We start from the raw sequence: 19,941 nt of genomic DNA on the forward strand, positions 1-19,941 counted from the left end.
TATTTGGAAGTTGCAAGGTGGAGGCATGGACCATTTGGGTAGCCCCCAGAAATGCCGCCCTCCTCCTAATGCAGCTTCGCTGCATGCATGATGGGCTCTTTAGAAACAAAGCCAACAATCCACAGAATGGCTTGATCTCTGGAACTGCCTTCCTACAGAAGGAACTCCCTTCTGCATGCAGAATTCAGTGCAAGTGGAATAGCAGCAGAGGAACTGTGCTACGAATTTCAACAGCTGATCACTGCAAGCAGAGAAAAATCTCCACTGTTTACTTGATACAGCCAGAGTATGCAAGGCGCCAGTGCCAACACGATACAAAAAATGTTCACACCAGCCATCCCAAACTGGCATCTTTCAGATGTGTCGCAATTACGATTCTCAATTCTGGAAGGGGCAGCTCCAACATCTGGACTGGGGCAACTTGGGGCCTCTTTAAGTATCCATTTTTGAGCATTCCTTACTGGACTAATCACAGTGGTTTGGTGGATCACCAAAAAGGGGAGAAATGTCAAAAGGTCTTGGGCCCGAATGCTGGAAGGCAGGAATCTGGCTGATAAACTTTTGTTTATCAGCCAGATTCCTGCCTTTAATTGTCTTGGCAAATTTCGGTCACCACAAAATTTGCCAGGACATTTGCGGTTCCTAGGCAAATATCCATGTCAATTATCTCAACTGTGAGGAGTGAGGAATGTTCTTTGAAGGTCATTTTACATTTGAAATTATATCAAATTCTGAGGGAACCTGTGTGAGGCATGGGAAGGAGCTATAGCCATCAGAACTTGGTGCAAGGAAGTTTGACTTCTATTTCTTCACTTGCTTTTCATTGCACTCTATTCCCTGGTTCTTGTCTGGACAGAGAAAACTGCTAAGACAGGGAATGGGATGTGTGTGTGTGTGTATTTGGGTATTTGTAAAGCTGCTCTTCCTATTCTGGAAGAGCCTTCACTCAAAGTTCACTCTGTGGACCACTATACTCCGGCCATGGTTTTAAAGTGCACTAATAGACAGATCCAAAATCAGCCAGCTGCACTTCTTTAAGAGACACATGGCACCTTATCTTAACCTTCCCCATCCCAAGTGCTTTTCAGACTCCAGAGCCCCAAACTCCCCCAGCTGGCAGGACCATTGCTGGGAATACCATTAAGCTCAAAATCCACACATCTTGTGGGCACTCAGGCCTAAGAAGGCTGCCTTTAGGGCTCATTGATTTATCATGGCCCATACTTTCAAACCCACAAAGCTTACGACACCATGGACCTGTCTGAGTGTCAATGTGCCTCAAGCACATTATTTGTGTTGATCAAGAGAGGGAGGAGTTACTTTCCTTTGTTGCTGACTGCTGTTGGCAAAGATGCCATGCCCCCAGGAAAGCCAATCAATTTTCATCTGGAATCTGGGCATCTTCCCTTGAGGAACAGTGGCATCTGCATTGGCTTTGTCCCTTGTGCCTTTACAGGCAGTTGAAGTTGTCTTCCACTTGTGCCTTTTCTGGGATGGTACTAATGCATGCAGGGGAACATCTATTCAATTAAGCTGCATTTCACTTTCTGGCCTTCAACTCAAGTATTCCCAACACTGCTCTTTCCTTAGGTGACTGTCCCCGAGGCACTGATGCAGCAGCTTCTGCGGGCCAAAGCCTCAACCAGGTGCAGAAACTCTTCTGTGCAAAGCTATCAACATCTCTAACACGCATCCTGCTCCTATCCGTTGGCTTCAAGCAGTCAGGACAGGCTGCAAACACTGAATAGGCAGGAAGGTCTAAACTACACTGCAGGAAATGAAAACTAACAGAGCAATCATTACTCGTCTTGCAGACGGTAGTTCTTTGATACAGAAGCAGGTGCTTTTTCTTGCTGCCGTGAAGGGGGAGAAGATTATTTCTGGAAAAATAAGGCAAGATGCTCGCTGGAAGATACAGACAGACAGCAGGAAGAAACCAAGTGTGGTGCTCCAGATGACAGACACCGGGTCATCAGTCAGTCTTTCCTAGCTTGGCAATCAGCTCATCGCAGATCTTTGTCAGCTCTTCAATTTCCTGATTCTGAAAAAAGAATGAACGAATAAATAAATAGATCGATCAATCAATCAATCAATCAATAAATAAATAAATAAAGTAAATAAAACTAGAAGTGAAGTGCTGATTACCCAGAACCTTCTCTGATGGTGCAAATTAGTATCATTCCCATAGTGCATGACATTCAGTCCAACCCATTCTCCTGACGTTAGTTCTCCTTGACATACCATACAACATACAAAATGCAACCAAATTCTTATGTCCCAACTCCAGCACTATTGTACATGATGGGAGTGTTCTCAAAGCTCAGAACTGGTTCTGCAACATGTTTCCCACCATCACTTTTGAATGAGACAGAAAGAAGTAACTTGCAAGAAAAAAAATCTGTGGAGGCCCAGTCCCCACCTTTGATAATTGGGGGGGGGAAGTCTGGTCTAATTTCCAAATTTTCTGGCACCCAGTTTTCAGTGTGAACTGACACAGCTAGGAAGATGAGAATAATCTTATATTTTTAAATTTAAATTTTATTTCTGCTTAATAAATATGTTATTTAAAGCCTTCATTTAAGCAGAAGAAGTTGACTTCTTCTGCAATTTAGTTCCATGAATACGACCTTTTGAATGCCTCACGTTTCTGCAATTATTAAACTATGCACGAGTGTATTTTGATTGTATTTTAAAGACTGCATGAGTTGCTCTGGATTTATTCATGTCTCAATAGAAAACAGGAAGCATAGATGAAAAATGTAGCAACCCAGCAGTGATTCACAGTTCCCATCTAAAGTTTCTGATGAATGCAACTGCATTCCCCAGTAAGTAAGTGAGCTGCAGGGCAAAAGTTTTTTAACCATTTAAGTAAGTAATTCTTGTACAATCCTTTTCTCTAAAGCTGACATAAAATAGGGTCTCAGCAGAAGCTGGCTGAAATACATTGAGAAACACTTCTTTTTCATCCAGGTATTTATGTTTAAAACCCAAGAAAAAAGAATGGAATGGGAACTGATAGAAAAAGAAAAGCGGGTGAAATTTTCTGCACAGCACTAACTACAACCAGCACTTTGAATTGTGTCTAGAAAATACTCCAGTAGCTGGTAGACCTGTTTCATCAAGGGAATCGTTCTGCCCCAAAGTCAGCCAGAAGGTCTGCTGCATTTTAAATCAACTGAGTTTCCAACATCATAGATAGATAGCCTTGGGTATGACATAATACCATCAGAATGGGTCATAAGGCATGTGTCATTGTGGCCATACAGGAAACATTACAAATGTGCTACTTTCCAAGTTGCCAGCTTTTTAAGGTGGATCAGGTCAAGAAACAGACAACACAAGGACTACTGGAACTCTATCGTCGTAGGGTATATCAGAACGTGAAAGCCTGACGTAGTTTCCCTCTGCTCCCTCTTATACCAAAGAGAATCAAGGTGGGCTTATCTTGAGTTTCTTTCTCACAGGTTCTTCATTCCCAGGGCTAAATTTAAGTTTATCTAACTGTTCTTGCACTCCTTTTTCAAGGTTAGCTCCATATATTGCTACAGGTGGTCCTCACTTAATGACCATTCGTTTAACAATGGTTTGGACTTTACAATGATGCTAAAAATGTACAACCAGTCCTCACATTTACAACTGTCACAGCGCCCCCACAGTCACACAATTGCGATTCAGGCGCTTGGCAATTGGTTCACATTTATAAGTGTCACAGCATCCCACAGTCATGTCACTGGCATTTTTGACCTTTCCAGCTGACTTCCGGCAAGCAAAATCAATGGGGAACCGTGTGATTTGCTTAATGACCATGTGGTTCACTAAATTACTCCAGTGACTTACTTAATGATCACCACAAAAAAGGTCATAAAATTGGGTCAGATTTGCTTAGTGGCTGCATTGCTTAGTGACCAAAATTCTGGTCCCAATTGTGGCAGTTAAGTGAGGACTATCTGTACATTTGTCTAGTGACAACTTCTAAAATCTAGAGTGTAGGTTTTGCACCTGCTCCTTATTGTTGAAATGATTTCTAACTCTAACCCAGGCTTTTAAGGTTCGGGGGAAAAGCTTTCTCTTGGGCTCATGGTCATCAGAAAGATGTTTGGTGGGAATGCATGGCTGGATCTCCTTGGTGGTAGACCCTTGGCTTTGAAACCTCCTCTTCTTAGATGGTCAGGCAGATTCCCTCTGTTTTCTTTCTGCCAGCAGGCAAAAATACTTTTATTCCCAAGGGCCTTTAACAAATATGTTGGAGACAACAAAATCTAGCAACATCAAGGGAAAGGTTGAGTGATTCAACCCCCTAGGTGTGCCTGAGGTGGTACAGTCCAGTCAAGGCTGAATATGCTGAACTATAAAAGCCATCATCTTGACCCAATTCCAGGACAAATGTAGAGTGAATTTTAGACAATTTTCTCCAGCAGAAAAAGCAAGTGAAGTAGAGAAAGAGATGACGGGGGTTGGGGGGGAATCACCTTCTGCTGGAGGGTCCTTTCAAGAGACTCGACCCTCATTTGTTCTTTTCGGAGTCCGGCATGGAGAGCTGCACTCTCAGCGTTCGCCTTAGTCCGCACCTGAGCAATTTCTTCATTGGCTCTAGAACAAAGGGGAGGGGGCACAGGAGTGAGAGAGGGTGTAAAGATAAAAACTCTGTGAATTGTTGAATATCCCAATTCCCAATTGACATGTAACATCAAACCACTGAATTCTGGCCCTTGTCTTCTCTGGGTCATCTGAGAGGAAGAGTCATGTGAAGGGGGACGCATGCAGACCTGAAACTTCCACAGCTCCTTTTTTGCACATGGCACTCAGTTATGGATTGGAATGTTGCAGGGAAGCCACCATGACTGATCTTACTTGTCCAGCTTCTCCTCTGCATGGATTTTCAAGGCCTGATAGCGCTGCTCCTCTTGTTTGACCCGATTGAGGTAATCCTGAGCACACTTCTTCAATGCCTCTTCATTCTAGAAGAAAAAAGGCAAAGGAAGGAAAAACCTCAGATGGATATCCCGTATCTTATTTTTTAAAAAAACGTATCTCTCGGGCTCAAAATCATCGGAAAGAAGCTGGAGATGCAGTTCAGCAGGACATTAAAAAAACATTAAGTAGTTCATTTAAAAACAGTTATAATTAAAAAAAAACAACACCCTAATCATTTTTAGAAAGAAAGAGAAAGGTCCCTGAGTCATTTTCTGACTCTTTGGGGGATGCCCCTTTCATGGCGTTTTCTTGGCAGACTATAGAGCGGGGTGGTTTGCCATTGCCTTCCCCAGTCGTCACCTTCCCCAGCAAGCTGGGTGCTCATTTTACCAACCTCAGAAGGATGGGAGGCTGAGCTGTCCTGAGCCGGCTATCTGAGAATCCAGCTTCCGCTGGGACTGAACTCAAGTCGTGGGGAGAGTTTCGGTTGCAATACTGCCGCCTACCACTCTGTGCCACATGAGGCTCTTAATCGTTTTTAAAAATGGAGAAAAACCAGATACTTCTTTGTCCTTCTGCATGGTTCTGAAACTAAAGAGCTTTGCATGTCTACATTTCCACAGTCGCTTGTTATTATTTCAGGATGTAAATACAAAATGGGTTGACACATTAGGTTAAGTTATGGTTTTATTATAAACAGTTTACTGAATAAACCACAACTGGCATAACATCTGAAGCAGAATTACAGGTAGTCCTTTTTAGTGACCTTTCACAGTTACAACAGTGATGAAAAAGTAACTTTACCACCTATCCTCACATTTATGACTTTCACAGGTCTGTAAAACAAAGGACAGCTGAAGTAAGATCATAAGCACAGTTAAAGTTTCACTTAGCAACCACTTCACTTAATGAATGAGTTGCCAATCCCAATTGTGGTCACTAAATGAGGACTATCTGTACAAGAAGTGAACAGCCATTTATCTGGGACTCTCTGAGGATTGCAGTCCTGGGCAGAGGGTTGGACTGGACAACCTTCAATGTCTCTTCCAACCTGATGATTCTTTGAAGAGTCACTGAGGCCACTTGCAGCCTGTCAGGAATCTTTTTGGAGTCCCTAGAACCGATCCACAGTGGATGAAGCCAATACTTTGAACTCTGAGGAGATTTAGAGGGTTGAAGAGGCAAAATGGATGCCTTAAGCCTTAAAGAAGCTTAAGGCAACTGTTTTACCCCTTAACATTATAAAATCTCTTTTAAAATCCCTTTTTTCTCCCTTTAAGGGAAAAAAAACACCTCTTCCTAAACTGGGCCCTGGCTCTGCCCAGTTTTCAAGTGCTGCCCTTAACATGTCACAGCCAGTATGGTCCTTAAGCTGGTAAGAGATGTTTATCCTAGACTCGACTATGAATCATGGTTTAGAAACCACAAAGCTTGGATCCACCCACTTCAAAAAGCCAATTAATCACATTTTGGGGTTAGTACAGAATTCTAGCCTGCCCCTTGCAAGTTCTACTTGAGAACTTTTAACTGATGATTCAGGCAACAGAACATGGGGTCTTATACACAGAGATAAGTTTCATTCCAGATCTATAGCCATTCTCCTTAAGGTTGGAGGAACATCAGAAGTCCTTGCACCATCAGTTAGAGGCAAGATGCACATATTCCAGTTAGCTACTGTGTGGTTTGTTTTGGCATAGCACCTTCTGTGGATGTTTATTCTACAGACCATATTTTGATAAATCATGGATTGGAGTGATGTGTGAACCCAGCCTATCTGTTCTATCTTATCTAATACTGATTCTTCTAACGGATATAAGTTCTTTGGCAGAGATCCTTCCTATTCCCCATCACCTGGTTGATACAGCAGAAGAAGCAAGCAAGCAAAGCTAACTTTTTAGCACTGAGCCATAATTCCAATCCATCAAGAGCATGGCTGCATCTTGATCCAGAAGGTAGACAGGGCCAGGATAAAGCAGAAAAGAGGACTGGTACAACACCTACATTTGATCCCATGCAATTAAAACTTAGTTCAAATTCAATTAAATTAGTTAAGAGCACCTAATGTGACTACTCTCTGCGTTTCTATGTTTCTGTCACATTAAAAACAACATCTTGTCAGAGGGTTTAGAGCTGTAGTGCTGCAACCAACACACCGGGGGCCCTTAAATTGTGCATCCCTGGCCTTCAGTGAAGGAAAACCCATGCTCTTGGGCTAACAAGGAAGGAGGAAAAAGGGACTTTTAAACAAAGAAAGGACCTTCTTGAAACCTTCCAGGACTCCTTTCAGATTCTCGTATCTCCTGAATAGATCGGACAGAGACCTCTCCACCGAATTCAGGTCAGACAAGGCTTGTTCTTTCTCCATTGTCAGCTGTTGGAGACTCTTCTGGGATGCCATGTTGGTTCTCTGCTCATCCTCTGTGAATTCAAAGGCAAAAGGGAGTGATACTTCTGCCTCAACAGGCCTCTGGCCAACAGATATCAAGTGAGCAGAAGACAGCAACCTTGTTCAGCTTCAGGATGCACTTTTTCATGCAGGGAACATGATGCCACTAGAGTGAGTGGAGCCAACATTTTTAGCTGTTTGTATTTTCCTATTCAGGGCTTTTGGGGTTTTTAAGAGGCAAAGTATCTATCTAAAGCCAGCCTTCCAAAATGTGGGTGCCCTCCAGATGTGTGGACTTTGTAAATCTACATGGCCGTTGCTGAGAATTCTGGAAGTGGAAATCCACCACATCTGGTGGCTGTCCTAGGAGAGAGACGGATTTTACCTATCAAACCTCCCTCAAAACAGAAAGAATCAGGTTGCTTGTTCAGGGATTTCAGGTTTCTAAGGAATGCAGTTGGTTCAAGCCTTTGCAAGAATTAAGGTGCCCATTTCACCCATTAACAACCCCCTCCCCAGGAGAAAAGGATCCAAAATAATCAGCCCCATCCATCTGGGAGGGGGCTGTAAATGAGATGTGGGGCTATAGGTTGCTCATCCACAAGCTAGCAATTTGAGTTCCTCAAAACGTTTTGTCCAAACTGCAAGGCCTACAGAATCGCTTTGGACTCAGCTTTTTGCCATTAGTTAAAGATAAAAGTAACTATCTCTAGAAACACTTCCATCAAAGAGAGTACCTGTACTACAAGCAACAGACTGGCAGAGCAGAGCATAGATTTTCTGCTGCAAATATGAGCAATCCAAGTACAGACTGTATGTACTAGATGCAATGGAAAAAATCAGTTACAATTCTATTCATTTATAGAATTCAGTTTGGAATATTTTGTATAATCAGAAATATTTCTGCCATTTATGAGAAAGAGCAGGGCTTCTTATAGGACTGGGGTCCTATCTCTGATCACGAAGAAATCTGCAGCAAATCAGCTCTGTTCTGAGATTTCAATAGGTGTCACTCATACACTTCTAATTGTGTCTTCACAATTAACAGCAGTCAAGTGTGGTTTCTCTAGAAGCTTAATGCTTCACACTATAACAACTGAGAGAGAGCCCTGGGAAACTTGCAACATATATTTACGAAGCTATCAATTTAGTCCTTCCTTCAAGTTCTAACAGTGCTGATAAAACAAGATCCAGGCTGCCATCTGCAAAGCTAGTAATACGCAGCCTGAGTCATGTGCTCAAGTCATAGGAATGGTTCTTAAAGTATACTTTTAAAAGACCCCCTACCTTTGATTGGAGCAGATGGTTCTCCCCCATCCCACCATCTGCCATTCTTAACTCTCTCCTATCTCTAGTCCACCTACATAATCTACAGCCAAAGCATCACAAGTATAAATAGTTGCAGGTGTCTCTCCACTTTCTGCACATTATGGTAAAAGGTAAAGGTAAAGGTTTCCCTTGACATTAAGTCCAGTCGTGTCCAACTCTAGGGGGCGGTGCTCATCTCCGTTTCAAAGCCGAAGAGCTGGCGTTTGTCCATAGACACTTCCTCCATGGTCATGTGGCCGGCATGACTAAACGGAATGCCGTTACCTGCCCGCCAAAGCGGTACCTATTAATCTACTCACATTTGCATGTTTTCGAACTGCAAGGTTGGCAGTTTTTGTTTATTTAGTTTATGGACTAGAGGGAAAAAAGAGGAGAAACTCTACGAGCATAAGAAAAAGCTCTAAAACAACGATTGGGCTGAATGTTTGCAGGCAGGTGTGAACCTGAACATGCTGACTTCCTTACTTGTTCCTACCACTAATTTTCAGGTGCGTGTCTGCCACCTGGTGCTTGCTTACCTATCATCTGCGCAATCGTCTTCTCATATTCAGCCACAATCTTCCTAAAGAGGAGGCAGAAGTAAAGATATGAGAAACAGAAGTGTTGTTAATTTTTCCCTTCTCTGGTAAACCCAGATACTTTTGACATCCTCTCTTTTCCAGCAATTTCTTTTTAATATATTCCTAGGTAGGCAAGCTACATCACCCTGTGCTAGATGACTGGACATGCCAGTTTCAGAAGACTTAGACGTTCTGACCCACCATACCTGGAGAGTCACCAGATTGGAAATGGAATGTCAAACACCACATCATGATGTCCTTCCTTACAGATAGCTTCCATAATCAAATGCATGTAAAGGTAATTGAAGAATTATTACCTGCTGCACTGTCAACTGGTTTGCCTTTCGAATCATGATGCCAAAGCATGCTGGTATATTGTGGTGGGTTTGATTCACCTACTTGTCTAATTTTGTACCTCTTGGTTTCATAAGAAAGGTGCATGCTTCCTCAGTTTCCTTCTTACAGGAATCTTGTGAGGGAGGCCACATTGACTGTGACTGCCCAACCTCTCCCCACAAGATTTTGGGGTTGATTTTGGGTTTTCCTATCTTCTTTCTTAGCAGCCAACACAGGATTTTCTCCCTCAAACCCTGCCAAATGTTATCCTTGCATTCCTAGATGGAGGTTAGACTAAGAGTGACCCAGCCAGTTTTGTGACAGAGCAACTTCAAAACCTACCCCAGGCTTCCTCAATTTGGCAAGCTGTCCAGATGTGGTGACTTTCAGTTCCCCTCATCCCTTAGGCTGCTCTATTTTCACGAATCCAGTCAATACTCTGTTGTCAGTCGCAGTCTCTTCCCCATTTTAGGTCAAAGAGATTCTCCCCAACATTTCCTTTTTTAATGTGGGATGGAAAGGAGCTGTGTGTTTCCTGGGAAATATTTCAAAGTCTGCTTCTATTTATTTATTATATTTCTATCTCACCCACACAAGAATGCTTGGTGGTTTACAACAGCTTCATTTAGAGTCAATAAAAAGAAACACATAAAGGAGTCAAGAAATTATCTGTCAGGGTTCCCACAGCGTCCACTATCCCAGCAACAGTCTTACACATTAAAGCTTCTGTGGAGTCCTTGGTGCTCTCTGAGCTTGGTTGTTTGTTTGCAGATGTTTCATTACCTGACTAGCACTGATGATGTTACCCAACTGGGTAATGAAACGTCTGCAAACAACCAACCAAGCTCAGAGAGCACCAAGGACTCCACAGTTCAACCCTGAGCTACAGATATTCTCTTATATTAAAACTTCTATGAAAGAGCTCAGTCTTCACTGCTCTTCTAATCACCATCATGGAATCTACCATATGGATCTTTGGGGAAAGCATTGACTGAAAAATCTTGTCTCCTGACCACCATCCCTGAATCTCAAGTTCTCAGCTGGGGACAAGCTAACTGGATGGACTGGTCCTAGCTGAAGGAAGAAGTCCTGAAGGTAACTTGATGCCAAGCCATAAAGGGCACTTTAAGTCAACCCCAGCACCAGTTCTGTACTTGGAAGCCTATTCAACACCAATGCGATGACTACCAACATTGATGTTAGGTGATTATGCACTTTATAGATGGGCTGCTGCATTTTGTAGCTTCTGGATAGTTTTCAAAGGTGGCACCATGTAGTCAATCCTAGAAATGATAGGGTAATCTGTAACTGTTGCCATGGGAAGGGGCTTGTACCAAGAACTCCAGCCAACTTTGTCAGGCAGAGCTTGGCCTAATCTTCAGAAACAGTTCAAATTCACAAATCCTTAATTAATTATAAACACTCTGATCTATATTAAGTGACTGCTTAACCATGGTTTGGAGCCCTGAAGTGTCCAAAGTCATAGAAATCAACCCTCAATAGTGTATCCAGTTATATTCTCTTCCTTCCATAGATATGCCCTATTGTTAAATCACCTTGGGTGTGGGGTGAATACTGGATGTTTTTGGTGTATGATTTTAGGGTTGACAAGTGAGCCATCACAGTCTCTAGATTTGCTCCATGCAAGGAATAGCCAAAAGCAGATGTTCAGAGAGTATTTTGCCTCTTAAAAATAACTTTGTGCATACTGCATTGGGCTCCCACAGCTATGCCAATAATAATGATCAACAGGAGATACCATCAAATCTTGCAGGTGCAAAGATTCTAGATAGTGCCAGTCCCAGGTTGAAGATCTTAATTCCTCGCTTCCCTGTCTCTATATTTATCTATGAAGAGAAGAGCCTCGAAGTCTTGAATTCATAATATGTTATCCTGAAGTGGTGGTGTTTTTGCTATCAGATTGTATGACCCAGATTACAAATGTCATGGCAGCCTTCAAATTACAGGTCAGTGTAACTGATGGCAATTGATTATATTGCAAATTCCTTAATTTGGTGAATAGTCTCTAGTAACTCAGTGACAATTAACTTGAGTCTTCCTCTCTGGAAACTTCATATAGTGATCTATGGCTGCACACTTGTAAACAATCTGAAACCATATGGAATTGGCGCTGCTGCTGCTTTACCTCATTTCCAGAACTTCCTGCTGACTTCCTTCATATTTTCTCTTCCATTCATTGGCTTCAATTTCCTTAGATATAATCTATAAAACATGAATACAAAATGCAACTGTTGGTTCCGCAGAAGGCAGCCCTGTCACCTCTGAAAGAAATGTGGTGAAGCTGTCAGGAGGGGAGGGGAGGTGGAGAGACCTCACTATGCTGCAGTGCTGCAGTGGTACTTCAGGTGTGTCATGTGCAAATGCATCAGTGGACTTTGACTGATGCTTAGTTGGACGTTCTCAAGAGCTGCATGCCTTGTACATATGTTGGGCTACAAATTTTTATCTTTCCAGGCTATCTAGAAATGATGTAGGTTATGGGCTGATACATCTGGAAGGCACAGGTCAGGGAAGGTCCTGTCAGATGATGAGAAGCCTCCTCCTCTGGTTACAAGAGGACTTTTCTTAATTAAAAGTATCACCAGCACATTATAAGTAATCCCTGGCTAAAACAGGGAGATAGCTGAAAGGGCCAGGCTTCATTAGTATCAAACTGCTAATAGTTTTCAAATGTATGGCCAGTGTTGACATCAGCCTTCAGTCCTCAAGGCTAGACCCGACCTATGGCCCAGGTCTGAGGAGCACATCTCCCTGAGGTCAGAGTGAAGCAGGACATTTGAAATAAGGAAACAGCAGGCAGAAAATCCTAATTCTACAGGTCAGGGTGGGGCAAGAGGTCAGGTTTCTAGCATATTTGTAAGATGTATTACTTCCCCCAATCCTAAAGGACTCTGGCAATGTCCCAGAAATATTTATGTCAGCCCAAAAGAATTCAAATGCTATGGATGTCCTACCAATCCAAGGAGCTTTTATTCTGGGCCAAACATACCCCAACTGCAGTACTAGGCTGCATGCAATTCTCTTCTCCAGCCTTTGATACCCTCCAAAAAGCTTAGTCATTAAAGTCACTGGGAATAATAATTACCAACATTTAATGAGCTGAATGAAATTGATTAGGTTAAACCCATTTCCATTTTTGTCCCAACCTGCAATTGAAGGCCGGTTGTGACCCTCTGACCAGTGAAGCAGAGCAAAGGTCATACATGCACCCAGAGACAGGGGAACAACCTTCAAAACAGCCATGTCCACCCCTGAAAGAACACAACCCTTTTCCTTTTTTAAAGAGGGGTCCGTTGCTCGTCCCAATGGCTGTTGACAAAGCACCTCTTGAAAATTTTGCCCAGTCCTAGAGAAGAGCCCCCAAATTACTAACATCCTGACCACATCAAATCATCAGGCGGTCACCTCCTCTCTGATCAGAGTCAAAACTGCTGCCTTATCAGATTCGCTGAGGCAAATGGCATCCAGGGGGCTCTCGGCCCCTCCTCTCATGCTGGCTGGTGCACTTCCAGGAGCCTTTTCCAGAGGACATAGTTCAGGACTGCCCTGTGGAAAGAAGAACGGAGTCACCCCAGAATACAACCAGCCCTTTCTAAGCTCCACCAGGCTTCTCCTGGCAGACCACCACTTAAACAGATCTACAAAACCCAAGAAACTTTGGTGAAAGAGTTTTACTGCAGGGAAGTTATGAAGTCACATGAAAGACCTCTAGTGACTGTATCAGGTAGGAGTCTTATTGATCATGCAATCAATGCTCAAATTCTCGTGCTTCTTTCTTAAGATGGCCTTTTCTTCTGGGTGGGAAGCCTTATTATATATATATATATATTTCAAATTTCATCACCACCCCCCTCTCTCAAGATTTCTACCTACCTTCTCTTTTGCTAAGTGTCAGAGCTGCTATCAGGTTGTTTTTTGACTGTGTGTGAACTAACTCGCACAGGTTCTACCTGAATTGGTGATGCCCAAACCAGGGATCCAAAACAAAAACTTCAGGCAGTTTTTAATACTGGAGTTGGGTTGATCCAAATTTGCTACCGGGACAAATCTAGTGCTCAGCATTGATCTATCAATTGTGTTTTTGCAGACGTGAAGCGCTGTAAAAGGGTATGAATTTATGTCTGGATAGGCTTATGTGTACTTAGTTAATTCCCGATTTAGAATTCCAGATCTGAAGAAATTCAATATCTGAATCTTTGTGCAGGATAAATGTCAGAAAGTGTAGCCATGACCGGGACCTGACAGGACTGTTACCGCATTGTGAAATGAATGGACCATATCTCTTTAAAGGACCACATCATTTGCAAAAGTGAGATTCTGGTTTTTCAAAAGATTCTCAAATAGCATACAAACATCACACTGTACACCCCACTGACCATTTATCTTAAGAATAAACATGCAACCTTTTGCTGGAAACTCTGGAGAAATGGGCTGGGGCAAACAAGGAAGCAACACTGGGGTCAGAGTAATAATGGAATTGTTAAGCTGCGGTCAGTTTTCTTCTAGGCCGCTTCCCATTCAGTTTCTCCGGTGCTAGGCAGCAGCTGATAAACCACTCTGGCCCGCAGTTTTGGAAATGGAGGGTAAGAACAATATCTGTGCTTACTGAGATATCACTGCAATTATTCTTCTCTTCGAGTTTGCCCAAAGAGTTTTTCTCGGAACCTATAGCAAAAGAACACAAGGAGATTACACGTGATGACATCAGGGCTCCTCATGGTCAAATAACTGGAATAAGAAAGAGGCATGCAATGTGCAATTCCATGACACTGCTTGAAAGAGAGAAATATGACATTCCAGGAGGATTCTCAGTGAATTAAGATCAGGGTGCTTCAAGTGAGAATCAGTACTGTTTGGTACAGAGTTAGGGAACCCGTTATTTTCCAGAAATGGTTGAATGATGATGGCTGGGCTGCTGCATGTTCTAATTCAACGGTACCTGGAGGGCTACATGTTCTGCATATGCTAGTCCAGCAGAATGACATTCTAATGCAGGATTGGGGGAAAATATGTGGGTCTCCAGATGCTGTTGAACACAACTAGCAGTGAAAAATGCTGTCAGATGTAGTTCAGCAATGTCTACAAAGCCAAGAAGCTAAGCCCTAGATTAGGAGGACCACGAGGGCCTTAGTAACATGCCAGACAGTGCCCTCCAATAGTAGCTGATGAGGCCAGAATAAAAACTAAATTTCATTTCATTTCACTTTATTTACATAAAATAAGTTAAGTTAAATTAGTAAGATTGCTCTCCAGTCATGTGTTTAATACTTCCTTCCCCAGTTCCTCATTAAAAAAATAAATTTGGCAACACTTCTAGAAATTTCTGGAGGCTTCACCAAAGCTTTTATGACTTTGTGTAGGCCCTAAGGCTTCAGGTTGTGAATTTCGCCTTTAGGTAACAGAAACCCTAGCTTGAATCCCTGCTCTATCATACAGCTACTAGATGTGTTGGGGCCACAACCATTACAGATTCTGATTTCTGAAGTACGCTGTTTGGAGATCTCTGAAGATAGGGCAGAATGTAAGGTGATGAATAAATCAGATGCAATTAATAATTATCAGTCAGTTCTTATATTTCAATCCTTCTGTAGCAGTGTTTGCCCTTTGGAATGATCTGCTTACCAATGTTCAGTTCTCCTAAAGACCTTAAAAATGTGGCTCTTCCCCTGAGCATTCGCAAAGTTCCCATTGGGAGAGAGTATGAATGCAAGCTAGCTTCATTATTTATTATTATTATGGCTGGTCGCACAGTCAGCCAGATGCTTAGACTGGATTTGGCATTTTTATCCACCTATCAAGTCCTTCCCAAGGACCCAGGATAGGCAGATGTTGTTGTTTGATGGTGTTGTTGTTTGATGGTATTATTGTTGTTGTTGCTTTTATCTTGGCTGTTTCCTGTAAGCTGCCCAGAGTCACACTGTTTGAGTTGGGCAGCCGTATTAATTCAATCAATCAATCAATCAATCAATCAATCAATCAATTATTGTATTTATATGCCATCTGACTCCTAGCAACTCTTTCTAATTGTTAAAAACATTTAAAAACAAAGAACAGTACAAAAACTCAAAAACAGCATGAAATACAAAGATGGCAAAGAAAACAGGAGAACAAGGGAAAAGAAGAAAGGGGCATCAGTCATCCTCGCCCAAGGCCTGGATGAAGAGCCACGTCTTCAAAATACCAGTAGGGTGAGGCCATTCGAATCTTGGGAGGAACTCATTCCAGAGAAATACAATAAATAAATAAATCTTTTTAAACCAAGGGGTAGAGGTGGGAGACAGCAGAAAAGGATCTAAATTCTGAGACCTAGGGACAGTATCCTATGCAAGCGCCTCTGAGATATGGCCAGGAAATCTTCTAGATAGATCAGTATCATGACCGATGGGACAGAAAACAGCAGGGCACCACTATTTGATTTTTGTGCCTCAGGCAACAAAAAATATTTCCATGATGGACCTGAAACAGATTTTCTGTAAATTTTACCGCATGTAGAAAAAGGGAGAAAAAACTGAAAATGAGCCTCATCCTTTTCCCCGGCACACAAGAGTGAAGCCCTGCCAGACTATTCCTACAGGAAAAATCACTGTCATGTCGCCCATTCTCCCAGCTGCTCCATGGATTGAGATGCCACATCCTGCTGATCTTTGTCCACAGCAGCTGTTTGCTCCCCTCGACTGACAAGAACGCCAGCCTCACCCTAGACAAGGCTGACGGAACAGAGCTGCTCCGCATACCTCCTTTTATTCTTATCAGCTGGACAAACACAAGGAATGCACCCTTTGACATGCATGACAGTCTGCCTAGATGCAGCCCAAGCATTTTCCTCTGTTATCTTTGATTTACCTCCTAAAGCAGTTTCAGAACTGTTTTACTTCCAAGGAAGCTTTGCCCACCAGGTTGACCAGTCTGTAGAGATGTGAAAGAATGGTGGTGCAGGGAGGTGGGGATGGAATTGTCCCAAGCTTAGAACAAGAACTGTTCCATTTGAAACGTTCTGTTGAAGGTTTTGAGCAGGTTGTATGCCAATGCAATGCAAACATTTTGAGTGTTCCACCATAGAGGAACTAAGGACATAAAGGCCATTAAGCAGGACATAGGAATTTTGGCAGGGTGTAGGAATTTTGCCTACTTAAGGTAAGGAAAGGAGCACTAAGTACCAATATCATGTGTTTTATCATTAGCTGATTTGCAAACTGTTTCAGACAAGTTTTACTGGGAGGGAAATGGGAAATAAATAAGGGTAGAAACCAATATATAGTGCCTGCTTAGCCAAGACAGGTCCCCCTTCTCTAATCGAGGGCCATCGAAGTTGAAGTACAATTCCCATCATGAGCTTCAATATGACTGGAGGCATTTAATTCGGAGAAGCCAAATTAAAGCATCCCGATGGATTTTTATTTATTATTTATTTATTATTAAATTTGTATGCCGCCCAACTCCCAATGACTTGGGGTGGCTCACAAGTAAAACATTAAAAAAAAATCGGAAACAAAAATAAGGAATAAAAGACAGCAAGATAACAGAAATTGGGCTGGAACAGAAAAAAGAATCCAAGGGGCCTTCATTCACCCTTGCTAAAGGTCTTCAAGCCCCTTTGAAACACCAGTAGGGTGAGGGACATCTGGATCGGGGGGGGGACCTCATTCCAGAGGGCTAGCGCTGTCCAGCCTTTGCTTCTTCTTATCCAGTTAAGAGGAGCCCACCCCTTCTCTAGACAACTAATTCCACTGTCAAATTGCTTTTACCATTTTCCTAACATTCAATTAGAATCTGTGTTCTAGTTACTTAAATTCTTTTCTCCACATCTTGCCCTCTGGAATGAGACAGAGAGCAGATCTTCCATGTGACATTCTCTCGAGTTTTTAAAGAGGGCTGGCACAACCTACGCGCCCACCCGCCACCCTCTCCAGTCTTCTCCAGCCTAAATATAAAAACCAAGTCCCTTCATCTCTCTTAATAGGTCTAGTTTCCAGCTCTGATCAACTGACTTTCTCTGAAACTTTTTCACTGAGTCTGAATCTTTCTTAAAGTTTGGTGCATCTGACAGAGGTAGAAGAAAACAAAGAAATTCATTCCCATGATTGGAAGCTATAATTCTGTGGACGCAGCCTAAAACTGTGTTTTCTTCCTCTGCAACATCATGCTGCTAATGACTACTTCATCTGCAATTGTCCAGTCTTCCAAACTACAAATTCCTTGAATTAAATGCAGGTGTAAAATGGAGAGCCGGCCTTGGGCAAAGCAAAGTGCTTACTCTTAAGGAGGCCTTGAAGCCCCACATGGACCCCCAGGGGCAATCGTAGGAAGCCAAAATGAGTCAGCTAAAGTGCCGTACTTTGCTTGGAAATGTGCCCACCTGCCAAAAAGAAGGCAGAAGAATGCAGAACAGGAGATCAGAGATGGTGGCATTAAGCTCCTTTCCAGTTTGTCTCAGCACAATAGGGGTTTTGTGAATGGACAGCCATTTTGCATACAGGCAGGTCCTTCTGGCAGTTGTTTTGTGAGGGTGCCCACAACAGCCTCTCAAAATTCCTCATGTATCCACCAGCCACCAAATGGCCTGCCCTGCATGGAGAAGAAAATGGGACTATATCCTGCCACAAGCATGGCTGCGTTTGGAACAATAACAGAAAGAGGAATCAACTTGCTTGCAACTCTATATGCAGAGGCTTCGTGCTTCTGCTGAATATGCAAACTTCTTCTTTTTAGTTTCCTCCTTTTCAATATTCAAACAGGCATTTAAAAATAATGCATGCCTTCTAGGCCTTCACTTGATTTGAGTGGGAATGCATGTTGCATCAACATGCTAAGAGTTCTGAAATCAACCAAACTCTCCCCAGCAAATCCCTATTGCACCAGTTGCCAGCAATCTTCCCTCATTTCCAACTTATGATGGAAGAGACAATGGTTAGGAGGGTTAAAAGGAATAACACAACAGAGATGCCATAGACACTGTTCGGGCAAATGAACATTCATGAAAACATCCAGGATGGTAGAGCACCTAGCTATCAAGGGAGAATCCAATTTTTGTAGTTCCCAATGTCCCTGGATGCTATTATTACAAGTTATTTCCCATAGCTTTCAACCTTTTTTGATGTGGTAGAAAGTATCAAAAGCAGAGTCCCAAACCAGGAGATCTCCAGCATTCCCTGAGGTCCTCATTTTCAACAATGCTTGGGACAAAAGTGGCAGAGTTGGGATCTTCCCTGAACATTGAGCCAAAACATTAAGCACTCAGCATCTTGATACACAATGACGACTTAATGATTAGGGCCCGAGGGCCCAATACAATGGGAATTCCCAACTTTGGCAGACCCTAAATAAAATATTACGGCCTGCTAGATACCCGTTTAATCAGATCAGTAGTTCCATCCTGCAAAGCTTTGATTCATTAATCTGACAATCTGAAAGGTCATTTTGCTTAGAAGAATTAAATATTAAACTCTCCTTTACTCATTTTTTGAAGTCTCTTTTACAAGGCTTTACAGCTATATCGATATAGGTCTTCCAGATCTCAAAAGGGAGTGTGTGCATGCTCACATGTCAATGTCTAACAATTAGTGAACTTACACCCACTCAGAGGCTTCGGGAATAGACACATTCAGTGAATCCAACCTGTACAATTGTGTTATTACAAAGGCATATGATGACTCAGAAAAGATTCCACTCAACCCGATAGCCCTCCCAGAATGCAAGCATTACTGAAATACAGTAGTCTCCTGCATCATCTCCAGATGTGTTGGACTAGAATTCCCTTGTTGGGCAGCCAATAACCTGTAAGGGTGATGGGAGTTATGGTTCAGCAAATCTGGAAGGCAGGTAGAGGAAAACTACATTACTAAGGAAAAAGAGAGATAAAATAATGAAAGGAGCTTCCATACCTTCTACTGGGGATGAAAACGTATGATTTATGGCAGACACGGGCACATTGGAACACTCAAAATACTCCAGGTCCTCCTCGGGCTCACCTTTTACCTCCAACTCAGCTGGCTTCTGACCAGAGGACGTGGAAGCCAGCTTCTCTTCATCGGTAGCGTGCCCGTCCCGACTGGGAAGATCTGGGATTTTGGAAATAAGTGCTGCCTCCTCTTCACCCTATATAAGCAAGAGGGCGGTTGAACTAAGAATAATCAAATCTTGACTATATTCCCATCATAATATTTAATGGCAACCTGATTAGGTAGACAGACTACATCCAGGAAGCCCAGCCACCCCCAACCTCAGCACCCTTCAGTTATGGGACTCCCAGAATTCTCAGCAACGGCCATGCTGGCTGGAGGATCCATGGAGCTGAAGTCCACACATCCGGAGGCACCCATGTTGGATGGAGCAAGGATTGGGAGGAGGACTTAATGTAGTTTCCACCCCACCCTTTTTTCTGCTGCAAATGGCATG

The 19,941-nt window shown here is 42.7% G+C and overlaps 1 protein-coding gene across 3 annotated transcripts in view; it reads right to left on the reverse strand.

The window, feature by feature from the left end:
* Positions 1-994: 994 nt before the first annotated feature.
* TACC1 (transforming acidic coiled-coil containing protein 1) overlaps positions 995-19,941 on the reverse strand; it is a 67,332-nt gene continuing 48,385 nt past the window's right edge. For 2 of the 3 annotated variants that reach the window (XM_063310916.1, XM_063310918.1), the window contains exons 5-13: positions 19,428-19,641; positions 14,153-14,211; positions 12,952-13,092; positions 11,672-11,748; positions 9,148-9,191; positions 7,172-7,332; positions 4,852-4,958; positions 4,470-4,590; positions 995-2,041 (exon numbers count right to left, since the gene is read on the reverse strand). In XM_063310916.1, coding sequence (XP_063166986.1) covers positions 1,973-2,041; positions 4,470-4,590; positions 4,852-4,958; positions 7,172-7,332; positions 9,148-9,191; positions 11,672-11,748; positions 12,952-13,092; positions 14,153-14,211; positions 19,428-19,641 — 993 coding nt within the window. In that variant the 3' untranslated portion in view covers positions 995-1,972. The remainder of the gene's footprint in view (positions 2,042-4,469; positions 4,591-4,851; positions 4,959-7,171; positions 7,333-9,147; positions 9,192-11,671; positions 11,749-12,951; positions 13,093-14,152; positions 14,212-19,427; positions 19,642-19,941) is intronic. The other variant, XM_063310917.1, reaches the window with a different exon arrangement.

Source organism: Candoia aspera, chromosome 9 (genome assembly GCF_035149785.1).
Source record: "Candoia aspera isolate rCanAsp1 chromosome 9, rCanAsp1.hap2, whole genome shotgun sequence".
Classification (NCBI taxonomy): Eukaryota; Metazoa; Chordata; class Lepidosauria; order Squamata; family Boidae; genus Candoia; species Candoia aspera.